General features: G+C 39.4%; 1 protein-coding gene across 2 annotated transcripts in view; it reads left to right on the top strand.

The window, feature by feature from the left end:
* Positions 1-18,142, top strand: part of Phka1 (phosphorylase kinase regulatory subunit alpha 1) — a 113,404-nt gene that overhangs the window by 41,133 nt on the left and 54,129 nt on the right. For both annotated transcript variants that reach the window (XM_021152825.2, XM_021152821.2), the window contains exons 11-14: positions 2,230-2,325; positions 3,142-3,249; positions 7,034-7,112; positions 13,356-13,490. In XM_021152825.2, the coding sequence (XP_021008484.1) occupies positions 2,230-2,325; positions 3,142-3,249; positions 7,034-7,112; positions 13,356-13,490 (418 nt within the window). The remainder of the gene's footprint in view (positions 1-2,229; positions 2,326-3,141; positions 3,250-7,033; positions 7,113-13,355; positions 13,491-18,142) is intronic.

Below are 18,142 nucleotides of genomic sequence, written 5' to 3'. Positions count from 1 at the left end.
TCCTAACATAATAAATAACATAACAGCAGCCAAATCTAGAGAGGAGAGATGACGGGGGTAATGGGAAGGTATTTATAATCAAAGTATAGTGATATATACATATGAAATGTCATAACAAATTCCATTATTTTATATACTAATTAACAAAAGTAATTCATAAAAATGTAGTTTTAAAATCCTAGTCAATGGTCTGGAGAGATTTCTCAGTGGTTATAAACATTTGCTGCTCTTGCAGATGACCAAAGTTCAGATCCCAGCACTCACATCAGAAAGCTCAGAAACAGTTCCAGGGGATGCTAGGCCTTCTTCTGACCTCAGCAGGTGTGTGCACGTGCACATGTGCATATACATGCAAACACAAACACACACAGAGATGGATATACATGCATAAATAAAAATGAAACTTGAAAAGAAATGAAGTACGAGCCAAGTTAAGGACTTGTGAGATAGGTCCATGATTAAGAAGAGCACATAATGGTTTTCCAGAAGTCCCAAGTCTAATTCTCAGCAACCTTTGTCATAAGGTTCACAACACTTGTAGGCGGTACAGTCATGCCTCCAAGGGTACATGTTCATATACTCACACAAAAACACATAAGCATACATATTATTTTTAAAAAATAATTTTTACCATGGATAGTGGACATATCCTTAATCCTAGTACATGGAAGGCAGAAGCAGACAGATCTCTGAGTCTAAGGCCAGCCTGGTCTACAGCATGAATTCCAGGACAGTCAGAGCTACATAGTGTGACCCTGTTTTGAAAACAAAACAAAAGCAAACAAAAAGCATCATTTAAAAGTATTTTAATTGAAATAGAATTGCACCACTTTCTCCACGTCCTTTCCTTCTTCATACCCCTCCCAGCTTCTGTCTTTCAAGCCTCATCTACCATATCTCAAGTTGATACCTTCTTTAAAACAATACATGTTTACAAACAAAAGTCAGGGGGCTGGAGAGATGGCTGCTCTTGCAGAGGAACTGTGTTCAATTTCCAGCACCCACGTGGCAGCTCACAACTATCTGTAACTCCAGTTCCAGGAGATCTGACACCCCCTACAGAGACATACATGCAAGCAAGACACCAATGCACATAAAAAATAAAATATATCATTAAAATTGTTAATTCAAAAATTCTTAGTAAATTAAGTGCTTATTAGTAAACTACAGATTTGGGACCTCTTTAAACATAATCCTTATATTGATGGTCTACAATTGCACATACCTACTACAATGAAATGCATATTAAATGCATTAAAATATGCACAATTTCTATGATACATTTAATGAGTACCTACCTTAGTTAGGATGCTACTGCTGTGACAAAACCCCATGACTAATGCAGCTTGGGGAGGAAAGGGTTTATTTCCATATCCTGGATTACAGTGCATGGAGGGAAGCCTAGGCAGGAACTTAAACCCATTAGGAACATTGGAGGCAGGCGCTGATGCAGAGGCCATAGAGGAGTACTGCTTACTGGCTTGCTCCTCATGCCTTGCTCAACCTGTTTTCTCACAGAACCAGAGTAAGGGATCTTGGAATTAGGACAGAACACACCCAGACACCAAATTTTTAGCACAAAGGAACAGTGTTTGTACAGGAGTGGTTTATAAAGAGAGAAAAGGGGAAGTCAGTGTTCAGATGAGTTGGTGTGCCCTGATTGGACATGTTAGCCAGTATAGCCAAATAATAGAATTTGATTGTTGGACCTTGTCATTTTGACTCTTGGACCTTGGTGATCAGTCTCAGGAATGAGTCAGTGACTAAATAAGGGAATGCATGTTGGGAGCTAGCTTTAGGAAAGTAATCTAACAGTTTAGCAAGAGAGAGGGAAAGGGGAAGGCTAGGCCTGCCAGTGTCATGGTTGCAATGCTTGAGCCTGTTAAAAAGCTATTTACCCAGGACCACTAGCCCAGGGATGGCACCACCTGCAATGGGCTGGGCTTTCCCCCATCAATCACTGACTAAGAAAGTGCTTTACAGGCTTGCCTGCAGCCTAATCTTATGGAGGCATTTTTATTTTCCACTGAGGCCCCCTTCCTCTCAGATGATTCTAGTGTGTGTCAGGTTGACACAGTACCATTCTCCCTTTCCTTTCCTTTTTACTTGGTTAAATAAGCTCTGTTGTAATAGTGCTTTTTTTGTGTGTGTGGCTTTATCCTTCTGCTCTGATTCCCATATAAAGTCTCTAAAATTTTGGTTTTCTACTTTTCTTTTTTTTTTCTGCAGGTTCAAGAATATAGAGAGGCTCTTGATGCAGTCCTCATCAAGGGCAAAAATGGAGTCCCTCTTCTTCCAGAGCTGTACAGTGTTCCTCCTGACAGGGTGAGTTGGATAGTGCTAGACCATTGACGGGAAAGGAACCATGTTTCTATGATACTGACTTATCTGAGTCACATAGTCTTTGTGACTTTGTATCTTTTTTTTTAATTAGGTATTTTCCTCATTTACATTTCCAATGCTATCCCAAAAGTCCCCCACACACTCCCCCACCCACCCACTTCTCAGCCCTGTCGTTCCCCTGTACTGAGGCATATGAAGTTTGCACAACCAATGGGCCTCTCTTTCCACTGATGGGACTTTAATATTCTAAGGTTTTGGTTTTTACAGTAGGACAACAGAAACAATTTCCTTCAGAAATAAATTGTTAAAGCAGTCTCAATTATGATGCTGTTGTACAATGAGATGTAAATGAAAGCAGATATAAATTCTGAGAATGATGTACAGATCAGTATGTGGAACCAGAGTGATGTCCCATGTCAGCTTGTTATCCTCTGAAGCTAGTAATCTTGAGATGGCTGGTGTAAATCAGACTTCGCCATTGGGAAGGAGAATTAGACTTGGTAGCGATACAGCCTTACATTCTGGTGGGGATTTGGAGAACATTTGCTAACAGCATCCAGTGCCACCTGAGAACTTATTATGAAAAGTTTCATCCACACCTACCGTACCTATTCAGTCTGCATTTTCATAAGATTTTTAGTGATTTGTTCATATATTACAGCTTGAACACTGTCCTACTTAGCTTTTCAATCCATTGCCTATAAACTATAAATCATACTAGACGCCAGTCTTTTATCGTCTAGTGTCTTAAGCTTTCCAGTATTGCCTCTCATTTGACCTCTTTATCTCATCATTTAGGTTGATGAAGAGTATCAAAATCCTCACACTGTGGATCGAGTCCCTATGGGAAAATTGCCTCACATGTGGGGTCAGTCTCTATACATTTTAGGAAGCTTGATGGCAGAGGTAAGGGAAGATTTCAAAGTTATCCCATCTTTTATTTGTTTGTTTGTTTGTTTGTTTACCATAGTCACCATAATAATCAGATTTGCAATGAACTCACTAAAGTCAAAGAATTTCTTCATCCTTTTATACTTTGACTTAATTACAGCCTTTCCTCTAGCTTGTCTGCATGGGGTATGGCCATTGCTTGACAAAAACCTCTTGCTCCCTGTCTGTTATGCTGCCCATAGCTCCCTACTTGGGCATTGTACTTGGTGCTGTTCAGGAATCAAGTTGTGCATCTTTTCCCTTTCAAAACTCCCCTAGGTGACTTGCCTGGTGAGTAAGCAATGCAGTTAGGCTTAGTAATTACTGGTGATGGATTAAATGCCAACATTCCTAAGCATCATAAGATTTTATTCCCTAATTGAATTAAGTGATCATTCGGGGCACTCTGACTAGTGCTTGGGAATAACAATGTGGTCTTTCTGTTTTGTTAGTTAATGGGTTTTTGTTGTTCTTATTGTGTTTTTGTTTGTTTGTTTGTTTTTGTTTTTTACTTTTTTGGCATGGAACTCCCTAAATGTTCTTTATATCAAACTCTGTTAAGGCAGCTCTTAATGAGGCACAATTTTGTATCCAGTTTCTGGGGGTTGCGTTTTGAGCCTACATAGAAGGATATTTCTTCTAAAAAAGTTTTCTAGTCCTTTCTGAAAACCGTATTTTCAACACTTTAGGTTATGTTTAAGAGCCAAGGTCTTGCTATGTAGCAGTAGTAGCTGGTCTTGAACTTGCCACATAGACCAGGCTGGCCTTGAACTTGCAGTGATTCTTCTGTGTTTGTTTCCTGAGTTCTGGGATTACAAGTGTGTTCTATCACACCTAGCATGGCTGTTTTGATGTGAGAGACCCAGTTCTTAGAGAATCTAGTTTGGAACTTAGCTGGCATTTCTGAGTAAGATTCTTTCCTGTTTATATGGCCTTTTATTTTCTACAGCTGTGCTTTTGTTTTGTTTTGTTTTGTTTTGTTTTGTTTTGTTTTCCCTGTGGCCATGGCTGTTTGATAATCTTGAATTGACATGAGTTTGGATTTAGCAATAATGGGCATAATGCTTCAAAGTAATCCTTGTCCAGGAACTTTCTTGTCTGACAATAAGTGAAATAGGACAAAAAGGAAGGATTCAGTATTATCAAGGAAAAAGATGAGTGAGCTCATTTTATTTAACAACATATGGAAACTAAGTAAAAAGATTTCCACTAGTCAAAAAGCACAGCGTGCACATGGACAAACAAGCAAACAGTGCTTATTATCAATTTTTAAATTTAACATATTTTGAGAATTCCATGTATGTGTGCTGCATTTATATTATTTTCAGTTCTTGCTCCTTTTCACATACAGAGACTGCCAAGTCCATTTAGTGCTGCTTATATGTGTATTTAGGATCGACCACTTGGGACTGGATACCCTGTCAGGGGCTCATTTCTGGAGAAGCCTGGTTCTCCCTGTCTCAGCAGCCATTAATTGCCTATAGATCTTTGTCTAGATCTATACTAGATCTTTTTATCCATTCATGTTGCCATGTCTATTGGTGGTGTCATTATAGAGGCCTTACGTAGGTGACTGTGGTTTTTAAACTTTCATGCATGTATGCAGCTTCCCTGTCATATATAGGAAGTACAATATATTGCAGCAGATGTCCTGGTCCCCTAGCTCTTAAAATCCTCCCACTTGCTCTTCCATTCTGTTCCCTGAGCCTTAGGTATAGGGGTATTGTACATTTTGTCTATAGGGGTTGGGTAGCCCAAAGCCATTTGTTCTCTGCATTTTAACCACTTGTGGTTTTCTGTAATGGTCTCTGTCTGCTGCAAAGAGAAGCTTCTTTGATGAGTGGGGAGAGCTACATGTACCTGTGCATATAAGGATGGGTACTTAGAATCCAGTTAGGAATTAAGACTGCTTCAGGAAAGTGGCAGTAGCAGGTTCTCCTCTAAGTTCGTGACCCCAACAGCCAAGGGTAATTGGCTAGGTTTCCAGTATTAGACATGGGTTCCTTCCTATTGAGTAGTCCAAGTCTACAACCGTTGGTTGCCTCTATGAGATAAGTACAAATATTGGACCCTTGGGGCTATTTTACCATACTGGTCGTAATTGTGGTTCATAGGTTTCAAAACTGGCCAGGACTATTGATTGTTTTCCTCCCTTGGCAGTTTGTTTAGCACTTTTGGTCGTTAGAAGGCTAATTATCAGGGAGGAAGCTTCCTGGTCAGTTCCTGCTTAATTCCTTCAAGTCCTATGTCTAAGGATATGGTGTCTTCAACTATTCGATCTCACCTTAAAGTTCTGTGAGGCAGCCAAGGAAGATAGCAGTTATACTACATTTATACTGTGGAGCCTCTATCTCTCTCTGTCTCTTTCTATCTCTCTGTCTCTGTCACATTCTCTCTCTCTCTCTCTCTCTCTCTCTCTCTCTCTCTCTCTCTCTCTCTCTCTCTCTCTCTCTGCTTAAAGAAACATAAAATGTTTCCCTGTGGCTCTTCCAAACATCTTTAGTATTATTTATCCCTTTGCCATCCTTCTCCCTTTCCAGTTAAATCTCCACCCTCTATTTTTCACATTTCCCTCTTTTTAAAAAAACATTAGTTTTTTTTCCCTAATTTATCTGCGTTATGCCATATAAACATATCCAGAAAAGATAGTGGAATAACCAGAAACTTTCTATTTATATATAATTTATAACCTGCTTTTCTTCCAAAAAATAAGGATTTGTGGCACCCACTAAATATAAACCAGACAAAATTAATTTGGAGATGAATTCTGGGTTTTCAAGCATTTTTATACAGAACAAGTGTTTGTCTTCTGTCATTTCCCCCTAAAATACTAACTTTACTTTTTTTTTTTACTATTTTTAAATTTTATTTTATTATTAATTTTATTTACTTACTTTATGTGTGAATGCTTTTTATACTATGTACCAGTGTATAGTGCCTGTGGAGGGAGAAGAAGAGGCATCAGCTTATGTAAAACTGGTATTAGACAGTTGTGAGCTTCCAGGTGGGTGCTGGGAATGGAGCTCAGGTGTACATATGCAGGTGCTATCTGAGGGCATCCAGGAGGCTCTGGCCTGGCCACAGCAGCCTGAGGGTTATAGCTCTCCGACGGGAAGCCAGAGCGTGGTGGGCTGCTGGGCCTCTTCTGTGGCCACAGCTTCCCTGGAGTTGGTGACAGTCAGTGGAATACAGCAGACATCTAGGGGCCAAGGTCAGGGCCACCAAGCTTGTGGAAGTGGCTGTGGTCAGGTTCACACACCTGTCTGGTTGGGCTATGTCGAGGTCCAGCTTTGGGAGGAAAAGCTCTTCCCTGGAGTGTTATAGCTTGATAAAAGAGGCACTCTCAGATGATCTTTATTCCTTGCAGATAGGAACTTATAAACCTTTGGGGGTAGGTTGGGATCTAGAGGCAGATGCTTTCTAGTGGCTTGGTTTGAGATATTAGGAATGCCTCATCCACTTGTGGAAGGACTTCAGGTGTCCCTTATGTGAGTGATTGTCATGGTCCTCTCAATGGGGTGTCATGGTTATGTATGCCAGGACAGGAACCTGGTCAGGAATATATTTAAATGCCTACTAGACATGTACTGTCCTCAATGATGAGAATTGCAGGGGTTTCTGAATCTGCTCTGTCTTATTTACATAGTCCACTGCCCCACACTGGAAGAGCGGCCAGTGTTCTTAACTGCAGGGCCATCTCTCCACTGCCCCAGCTTTATTTTTGAGGCGTATTGATTTTGTTTTTATGGATTTCCTTCAGGGATTTTTAGCTCCTGGAGAAATTGATCCCCTGAATCGTAGGTTTTCTACTGTGCCAAAGCCAGATGTGGTGGTTCAAGGTATGTATTACTCTTAGCAACAGAAATATTGTACTAAAGGTCTGATTAGGCAAAGAGATTTGGGGGCTTTGTGTTAGGCTTCAAGTCTGTAACAAATTTGGTTTAGTTTGGTTTCAAAATTGCTGTTAATAATAAATCAATGAAAGATGATCTCAGAGGATTGTAAAATACTTTTTGACATACCTCATTTCTAGGAATTATTTTCTCTAAAATTCCATGACATTTTATTCCACTGGTTACTGTTACGTTCTTTTAAATCACATTTTCTGTGCTTTTGCTGCTAGTATTCCTTTCTTTTCATAACCTCCTATGCATTAACATCCTCCCTGCATTAGGCTGTTAGGCCTGTATCCCTCATAGTACATTTGTTTCTAATCGTTACTTACTAGGAAGTATATCTGAAAGTTTTCTGTTAGGAATTAACTTAAATGTGAGAGTATCTATGTATGCAAACACTGAACTGAGTTCTCTAAATATTAAGAATCCAAGTAGGGCTGGAGAGATGGCTCAGCTGTTAAAGGCTAGGCTCATCACCAAAAATATAAGAATCCAAGTCTTTGCCAGGTGTAGTAGTGCATGTGTTTAATTCCAGCAGTGGGAAGCCAGAGGCAGGCAGATCACTGAATTCAATTTTAGCTTCTTTTATATCAGGAGTTCAAGGCTAGGGTTTCTATTGCTTTCAAGAGATACCATGCTATCTACTATTTTTATCCTTAAAATTTTTAAATATCCATGACGCTAGTACCCTTTAATTATGCCTGGCTTTCACTTCAGAGGTTTAGTCCGTTATTGTTATGATGGGAAGCATGGCAGCATGCAGTCAGACAGGATGCTAGAGGTAGCTGAGAGTTCTACATCCAGATCAGCAGACAACAGGAAGACAGAGAGACTGGGTCTGACTTAAGCTTCTGAAACCTCCAAGCCTACCTCCAGTGATACACTTCTTCCAACAAGGCCACACATCCGAATCCTATCAAATAATGCCATGCTTTATGAACCTATGGGAGCCATTTTCACTTAAACTATCACAAAGATCCTGTCTGAAAAAATTCCTAGTCAGAATTTCAATGAATGAACTCTGTGTTAAACACAAAAAACACAAAGCTGGTCTCTTTCCTATCCTTCTTACTTCCCCCCAAATTGTTGATATTTTTACCTTCCTTGTTTCTTTCAATATTTCCATTATCCTGGTTTTTGAGAGTAGACATCTTGATGTGAATTTTCATTCAACATCACTCTTCAATGTGGTGTCAAGTTCTACTACTATAAAAATTCTTTAAGATATTCCTAGTCATTTGGATTTTTGATTCTGTATGGAAAATCAGCCTATTTTCTAAAGCTGCTTATACTTGATTCTTTGTGTAATAATATAGGTGGTCTTTGCTTCTTGTTGCTACTAGCAAATGTTTTATAGAAACTATTGCTCTTCATCCCCCTTGTTTTCCTCTGAGGTTTAAACGGTCTTGCTATGCTGATCTTCTATTTGTTCTAATTCATATATTTATGACTTTGAAGCTCAACTCTCAGTCTTTTTCCTCCTCAAAAAATTCTGTCATAAAACTAGATTTCAGCATTGGTGTAGGTGCTAGCTACTATTTTTACCCTTAATATTTTTAGATATTCATGACACTGTACCCTTTCTCTGTATCTCTGGGTTACATAGCATGCCTTAGTTACTTTTCTATTGCTGTGACAAAACACCATGATAATTTGAGGCTTGCAGTTCCAGAGGATAGAGACCATGACCAAGATGACAGGGAGCATGGCAACAGGCAAGCATGATGCTGAAGCAGTAGCTGAGGGCTTACATCCTTATCTGCAGTTAGGAGACAGACAGAGAGACAGAGAGAGGGGAGAGAGAGACAGAGACAGAAAGGGGGAGAGGAGAGAGAGAATATGAACTAACTGGGAATGATGTGGACTTTTTGCTACCTTCACTGACACACTTCCTCTGAGGAGACCACATCTCTTAATCCTTCCCTCCAGCTGAGGACTAAGCACTTAAATAAAGGCTATAGGGGCCCTTGTCATTCAAAACTCCACACAAACCAAGGGTCAAATTTTTGGACCTTATAGGTGTGTCATTCTTGTGTTCTGCTCACAATGGATCATGGCTTTTCCCTCCTTCCTATTTATCTCTGGCTCCTCCTAGTCTATTCTTTTCTACCTCATGTTTGATCATCTGAATATCCCATTCACCACTGCATCATATTGTTGCTCTATCCACCAGAACTATTATAGTTCAAACTTAATTGTATAGGCTTCACTTTCTGATCCTAAACCTACTAAAAGGCGTGATGGGGAAAAATACATGAGAAGCAGAGTGGTGGCATTGGGTATCCATAGTCTCCAACTCAGCTTCCTGGTAGATTTTGTTCTTATTATTAGACAGCATTTTCATATTTTTCAGCTATGCCCTTTGTTTCCATCCTATTATTCGGACTGCTATTTCATGACAGATCATTTTCATATTCTGATGTTTTTTAGTTTCCCAACTCTCCCACCGCAATAATCTTACCCATACATACTTGCTTCCTTTTCTTTAGTCTCTGAAAAAAAGTGTTTATTCTCCTGTTCAAGACTAATTCCCCTATTGGTACTTGATCCTATAATCTTCTGTACAAATAATCTTTTTTGAAATATTCAGATTTCCTCATTCCAGTTTCTTTATCTATTGTTATATTAATCTCCATCTGGATTTCAGAGGTGGCTTCTTTTCACATCCATGTTTCTGCCTCTTTATAATCCATTAATTCTCCAGTTCTCTATAGTGTGGTTTAATACTCTGAAATATTCTTGCTTAGTTTTCAGAGGCCTTGGCATTGTCAGTCTTAGATATTTTATAATCAGTATATTAGTAGATCTTTTAGATCAACTTGTCATACATCTTTCTAGAAACCTAATTTCCACAATGTCCATGATGATATGTATTTGTAGATCTTCTTCAATCTATTTGAAGTACTTTTCTACCTTATTCTTGGCTTTCTCTTTTATTTCCCCTGAGCTGTTGGTATTCCTGAGAGTTCTATCCATAGCCTACCATTTGTCTTGTTCTGAATAATGGGTCATGTTCCCGAGTCTCGTTTCAAACCCTTTCTCTTTTCCCTCACCCTCACATGATGACCCCATGTCCTATGCTATAGAAAAAAATATAAGACATGATACAAAAACTTCCCCTTGTCCCAGGCTTATCCTTATCGATCTATTCCTGAGTTTTCTCAAAGTGATATTCCACTTCCTCTTTTCTTGACTTTATATTCTCTTCCCATCTCATCTGTTTCTAATGACTTCTGACTTGAATGTGTCTATGCACTGTAGACTCAACTAAAGCAGATCAGCTGGATCCTCCTAATATACCAGCTAATCCTGCTATCCCTTCTGTGTCTGTATCATTAAATACCCCCAGCACAGAAATGAACACCCAAAGAACACCTTTCAATTCCTATTTATTCCTCTCTGATTTCCTGGGTTTATATAACAAGTTCTGGCTCCTTTACTTCCCAAGTCACTCTAAAATCCATCCTGCTTTGACAGTGTCAGTAACGTGATTGTAATGTGAGCTATCAACACGCACTCCCCCTTACTTCACTGCTTTACTTTTGAACTGATATTTCTGTCTCCAGTCTAGGCCCAATGCAGTCTGGGAGTTTATTATTTTGCTTTTTAAAAAAATCTCTGTTGCCTACACAAAGAAATGTCCATTCATTCTTTAATTCTTAACTTGAGTGTACTCTTTTTAAGATGCAACATGGTATATTATTCCTCTGCAGGAACTTCCTATTTCAGTTCTTTTGACATGGCTTACAAAGACTCTTTGTAGTTTACTCGATTTCTCTTTACTGCTCCTTCACAGTCACTATTCCTACTACAAAGAACTTGGTTCACAGGCTGAGGGTGGAGCTTACTGGTACAAGTGACTGGCTGTTCTGTGAAGGCCTGGCTCCATTCCTCAGCACAACAGGAAGCAAAGCAGTGAAAGCCAACTTTGTAACTTTGTTCATGCTGTGTCTCTTATCTGAAACAAATTCTCTTTTACTCTTACCATCACCTCTATCAGATTAACTTCTTTCTGCCCTCCATCAGGACTCATTTTGTCCATTATGTACCCCTTGCATCTGACATCATACTCTCAATATTTTATAAATATAAACAAAAATTTAGTTGCTTGGGTTGAATGTACTCCCGGAAACTCAAAGGGCTATTTACCTTGATTCTCCTTTAGTCCATTTTACTCCTGTAACCAACTCTATTGCTCCCTGTAGAACCCTTAAGTTTTATAGAATGCAGCTTGGGAAACAATGCCCAACAATAATATACAAAACCTTAAAGTAACACCTATCCTTCCAAGATGAGCTAATAACCCTGTCTACCTTTCCACTTTCATTTCTTTTACTGCTTAGTAAAAATCATGCCATAACATTGAAGCTTATATAGTTTGCTGCTGCCTCCTCAACCTTTAGACTAGAATAACTATCCCCTTGTGATTTAATTTTTTTAAAAAGCATATCGGCATTTTGCTTGCATGTGTCTTTGTGTGGCAAGTGAGTGTCTGGTGCCTGTGGAGGCCAGAAGAAGGCATTGGATCCTCTCTTCATTAGGGTTTACATTATGACCAAGGCAACTCATAAACAACATTTAACTGGGGCTGGCTAACAGATTCAGAGGTCCAGTCCATTATCATCAAAGTGGGAGCATGGCAGTGCCCAGGCAGACATGGGACTGGTGGAGCTGAGAGTTCTATATCTTCATCAAAAGATAGACAGAAGACTAGCTTCCAGGCAGCTAGGAGGAGTGTCTCCAAGCCCACCCATACAATGACACACTTCTTCGAACAAGGTCACACCTCTTAATACTCTCTGAGCCAAGCATATTTCAACTACCACATTTCCTCTGGAACTGGATTTAAAGAAGTTTGTGAGCCACCGTGTAGGTACTGGAAGCTGAACCTGGGTCCTCTGGATGAGAAGCGAGTGCTCTTAACTGATAATGAGTTGTCTCTCCAGCACTCCACTCACCTTTTGTCCTCCTGACCAATTTACTCATGATTTCAAGTGCAGTTAGCTACCAGCTCTTTCAGGCTACTTTCCTTTACTTGATTTTTAAATTTAATATATATAGTTGTTTTATCTGAATATACGTCTGAGCACCAACATGTGTTTCTGGTGCCCTCAAATGGCATTGGATCCCCTGGAAATGGAGTTACAGATGGAGTTAAAAGCCATATGTACAGAAAGATATTGGTAACTGAATCTGGGTCCTCTAGAAAAGCAGCCAGTGCTCTTAACTACTGAGCCATCTCTTCTGCCCCCATGTCTACCTTTCTTGAAGCCAACCTTCCTAACTCCAGACTAGGTAAATGCCACTTCTATGTGGTCTCATGATATTCTATACATATCTCCATTTACCTAGGAGGTCATTTTCTGTTGAATTCATATGCCCCTCTACCATAACACTAGGAGCTTCTTACAGGAGAAACTACTTTATTCATCTCTATATCTCTAGTACCTTAACCACCATCCCTGTAAACCTACAACTGTCAGGCCTGGATACTGCTGACTCAGACCTTCCTCCTCAGTTTACTCTCCTTCTTCCATTGTCTAGCTATAGGGCAACTCTGGTGTTTCAGATGTTCTATACTGCCCTCATACTCCTAGCACTGACATGAAATGTGCTTATATTGAAGAGCCTGGACAGTCAGCTTTCACCAGCATTATCAGAAAAAGACTCATGATTAAAATTTCCCATTTCAACATGGAATCTGATAAATACCCAAAGAGCCATCCAGTAGGCACATATAGATACCTAACCAAAAAGCTCAGTCTCATATTCTAATCATGTTTTTTCATTCCTAGTTATGTAATTTTTAAAATCTAGAATAATCCCCGATTCATTAGAATTCCTCAATAATACTCTCCTCTTTCCCTCTCCAAAGAAATTATGTACTTTAAAATATTTCTAGGGGTCTGGAGAGATGGTTCAGCAATTAAGAGCACTTGTTCTTGCAGAAGACTCAGGTTCACTTCTCAGAACCCACATAGTGGCTTATAACTGTATATAACTCCAATTGTAGGGGATCTGATGCACACTTCAGACCTCCATGGGCACCAGACGTTTATGTGGTCCATAGACATGCTTGTGATCAAAACACTCATACATATCAAATAAATAAATCTAAAAGATATTTTTAAAGTTTCTATTGGACTAAAAATCTTCTGTTGACCTCATCTTCTTTCTTTCCTATAGTCTCCATTCTGGCTGAAACAGAAGAAATCAAGGCCATTTTGAAGGACAAAGGAATTGATGTGGAGACCATTGCTGAAGTGTACCCCATAAGAGTACAGCCAGCTCGTATTCTCAGCCATATTTATTCCAGTCTAGGTAAGGAGATTGACCAGTGTTATGTGATGCTGGCTGATTTCTTCCCATTCCCCATCCTGACTCCCACTTCTTTAGCTTGTATTGCTTTATTACATTGGAATCCAAGTTTCTGAACTAATCTTTTATGAGCAGGCTTAATAATTTTAGGTGTGTTTTATACATACTTTGGTATGCAGGACAGGCTTGTTTCCAGATAATATTATATCCTTCTTCTAAATGCATACTCAACCAGCATGTTTTCCACTTTCTTGGAAACTATATTTCTGTTATGAATACATGCTAATTTTATATAGAGTAGTAATCAAGGAACTTTTTTATGCTTTGTTGTGTAATGAACTAATTATTAAAAATTAATACCTTTTTCTAAATAGTTATATTTATTCTTTTTATTAAATTTAATGATGGAATTTTACATTAAACAAATTACTGCACTGTTAACTAACAAAAAATATGGGTGCTGGTAGTCTGTAGCTCAGTGACAGAGCCCTTGCCTAGTGTATACTGACCCTGAGTTCCAATCTTATTACCAAAAAATAAAGGGATATGCAAATTTCTAAACTACCTTTGCAAGAGACTGAATAACCATCCTTCCCTCAAATATCCAGGTTCTGATCTTTAGTACCTATGAACATTACATTATATGGCAGAAATAACTTTGCAAATGTGGTTAAATTAAGGAACTTGAGATAAGAACGATTGAGGTGGACCTCAAATACAATCATAGGGACGGGACAGGCTACAGAAGTAGCTGTAATATATTTGGGGTTTATTAGAATGACTTACAGACTGTGGTCCAGTAACTCCAACAATGACTACCTATAAAAGTAAGGTCCATGCATCCAGTTAGTGTTTTAGTTCACAAGGCTGGATGTCTCAGCTGGTCTTCAGTGTACACTGAAATCCCAAAAAAGTAGGCTCTAATGACAGTGAAAAAAGAGAAAGCAGGCAAAGAGAGCAAGTTTCCTTCTTCCATGTGCTTTATGTAGGCTACTAGAAGAAGGTGTGACCCATATTAGAGATGGGTCTTCTTACCTCAAAATATCTGGATTAATGGTGTCTTTCCACCTTAAAGATCTGCATTAGAAGTGGATCTTCCTGCTTCAAATGATTAAGCAAACATCCCTCAGAGGTGTGCCCAGCCATGTGGGGGTTTTAGTTAATTCCAGATGTAGTCAAGTTGACAACTAAGAATAGCCATCCCAAGTCTACCTCTTGTCAGCTTAACACACAATCCTATCATCACCTTATGTCATGCTTAATTTTGAAATGAAACAATAACCAGGTCATAATTATAATATTATGTAACGATCCTATGAATAATAGCAAACTCTTTATGTATTTAACCAAGTTATTATAACTCCTAACATGAGATATCTATCCATTGTACAACTGCAAACACATCATAAATTTAGACTAAGTGGCAATGTCACTTGAGGGCAGTCCTCTTAGTATCTCAAACTTAAGTATGCTAACAATTGATATTCTCTTAATTGATGTTACATGGCCTGATAAATTGAGGAAAGACCTGGGTGGTGATGGTCCATGCCTTTAATTCCAGCACTTGGAAGACAAAGGCAGCCTGGACTACAGAGTGAGTTCCAGGATAGCCAGTGCTACACAGAAAAATACTGTCAAAAACAAACAATCAAAAACACAAAATAAAGAAGAAACTGAAGAAAAAACACAAATGCATTCTTAACAAAATATGACAGAAATACTCATGTCAATTATAATCCTGATTTTTGCAACTGGTCACATGGCCTTAGCTGGTATTTAAATTATCTTCTACTATGCATTCTGTACTCTCAGCAAGTCCCTGAGGTCTTGACTCTTTTCCTGGATGAGTGACCAATTCCCTCATTCTTGAAGGGTCTGTGTTCTTTGTCATCTTGCCAGAATTAGGTGGTTATGGCTTTCCATTGGCAACACAGATGATGGTAGGACCTAGAGACACCCTGAAGGATCTCCTACATTCCAGACATAATCTTTCTTAGCTCTATTTTGGAGAAGCAATCCAATTTCCCCCTGGTAATGTGGATCAATCACCCATCCTAAGACTGGCATTACTGTCTTGGCCTGTTGGCTTAAGGACACCAAAAACCCAAAGTTGCCAGTACAGGGTCTAAGTTTACAGTCCAGTTGAATATTTCTTATGGCTCCTGGCACGAATGCTCCCTCAGTCTGGAGCCAAAACTTCTAGGCCAGAAGAATTTGAGGTCACAGGAACAGGAAGCAAAAATTTTCCTACTGGGTCACTAGGGGGTTAAAGAAGTGGAACTAATCCCTCTCCTATCCCTTGATTCCTGGACCCATGGATCCTTGCTATGGTTATACCATATACTAGATGCTAATTCAAAGCATATACCACCTTTTGGAGAATCCTGTCCCAGCCCTTGAGGCTGCTGCCACTTCATTGGCACTGTAACTTTGTGTTCAAAAGACTGTTCCACCTTTCTTTCCTTTTTAAAATTTTTTATTAGATATTTTCTTTATTTACATTTCAAATGTTATCCTCTTTCCTAGTTTNCTCTCTGAAAATCCCCTATCCCCTCCCCAATCCCCCTGCTTCCCAACCCACCCACTCCCATTCCTGGTCTTGGCATTCCCCTATACTGGGGCATAGAGCCTTCACAGGACCAAGGGTATCTCCTCCCATTGATGACTGACTAGGCCATCCTCTGCTACATATACAGCTAGAGCTACAAGTTCCATCATGCGTTTTCTTTGATAGGTGGTATACTTCCAAGGAGTTCTGGGGGTACTGGTTAGTTCCTCCTATGGGGCTTCAGACCCCTTCAGCTCCCTGGGTATTTCTCTAGCTCCTTCATTGGGGACCTTGTGCTCCATCTAATGGATAACTGTGAGCATCCACTTCTGTATTTGCCAGGCACTGGCAGAGCCTCATAGGAGACAGCTATATCAGGCTCCTGTCAGCGGGCTCTTGTTGGCATCTGCAATAGTGTCTGGGTTTGGTGGTTGTTTATGAGATGGATCCCCAAGTGGGGCAGTCTCTGGATGGTCGTTCATTCAGGCTCTGCTCCAAACTTTATCTCTGTAACTCCTTCCATGGGTATTTTGTTCCCCCTTCTAAAAAGGATTCTGAGCTTCTGGGCTATCAGTGAGTGCATGTTTTGTGTGTTCTTTTGTGATTGGGTTACCTCACTCAAGATGATATCCTCCAGATATCATGAATTTCATGAATTCATTGTTTTTAATAGCCAAGTAGTACTCCATTGTATAAATGTACCACATTTTCTGTATCCATTCCTCTGTAGAGGGACATCTGGGTTCTTTCCAGCTTCTGGCTATTATAAATAAGGCTGCTATGAACATAGTAGATCATGTGGCCTTATTACATGTTAGAGCATCTGCTGGGTATATGCCCAGGAGTGGTATTGCTGGATCTTCTAGTAGTACTATGTCCAATTTTCTGAGGAACCTCCAGACTGATTTCCAGAGTAGTTGTACCAGCTTGCAATCACACCAGCAATGGAGGAGTGTTCCTCTTTCTCCACATCCTTGCCAACATCTGCTGTCACCTGAGTTTTTTGATCTTAGCCATTCAGACTGGTGTGAGATGGAATCTCAGGGTTGTTTTGATTTGCATTTCCCTGATGATTAAGGATGTTGAACATTTTTAGGTGCTTCTCACACATTCAATATTCCTCAGTTGAAGATTCTTTGTTTAGCTCTGTACCCCATTTTTAATAGGGTTGTTTAGTTATCTAGAGTCCAACTTCTTGAGTTCTTTACATATATTGGATATTAGCCCCTTATTGGATTTAGAATTGGTAAAGATCCTTTCCCAATCTGTTGGTTGCCTTTTGGTCTTATTGACAGTATCCTTTGCCTTACAGAAGCTTTGCAATTTTATGAGATCCCATTTGTTGATTCTTGATCTTACAGCACAAGCCATTGGTGTTCTGTTCAGGAATCTTTCCCCTGTGCCCATATCTTTGAGGCTCTTCCCCACTTTCTCCTCTATAAGTTTCAGTGTCTCTGGTTTTATGTGGAGTTCTTTTATCCACTTAGACTTGAGCTTTGTACAAGGAGATAGGAATGGATCAATTCTCATTCTTCTACATGATAACCACCAGTTTAGCCAGCACCATTTGTTGAAGATGCTGTCTTTTTTCCACTCGATGGTTTTAGCTCCTTTGTCAAAGATCAACTGACCATAGGTGTGTGGGTTCATTTCTGGGTCTTCAATTCTGTTCCATTGATCTACCTGTCTGTCACTGTACCAGTATCATGCAGTTTTTATCACAATTGCTCTGTAGTACAGCTTGAGGTCAGGGATTGTGATTCTACCAGAGGTTCTTTTATTGTTGAGAAGAGTTTTTGCTATCCTAGAAGTTTTGTTATTCCAGATGCATTTGCAAATTGTCCTTTCTAACTCGGTGAAGAATTGAGTTGGAATTTTGATGGAGATTGCATTGAATCTGTAGATTGCTTTCGGCAAGATAGACATTTTTTACTAGATTAATCCTGCCAATCTATGAGCATGGGAGATCTTTCCATCTTCTGAGATCTTCTTTAATTTCTTTCTTCATAGACTTGAAGTTCTTATCATACAGATCTTTCACTTCCTTAGTTAGAGTCACACTAAGGTATTTTAAATTATTTGTGACTATTTTGAATGGTGTTATTTT

The sequence above is a fragment of the Mus caroli genome, chromosome X (assembly GCF_900094665.2).
Source record: "Mus caroli chromosome X, CAROLI_EIJ_v1.1, whole genome shotgun sequence".
In the NCBI taxonomy this organism is placed as follows: Eukaryota; Metazoa; Chordata; class Mammalia; order Rodentia; family Muridae; genus Mus; species Mus caroli.
The sequence above is the reverse complement of the archived record's forward strand: the minus strand, read 5'-3'. Positions and strand labels throughout refer to the sequence as shown.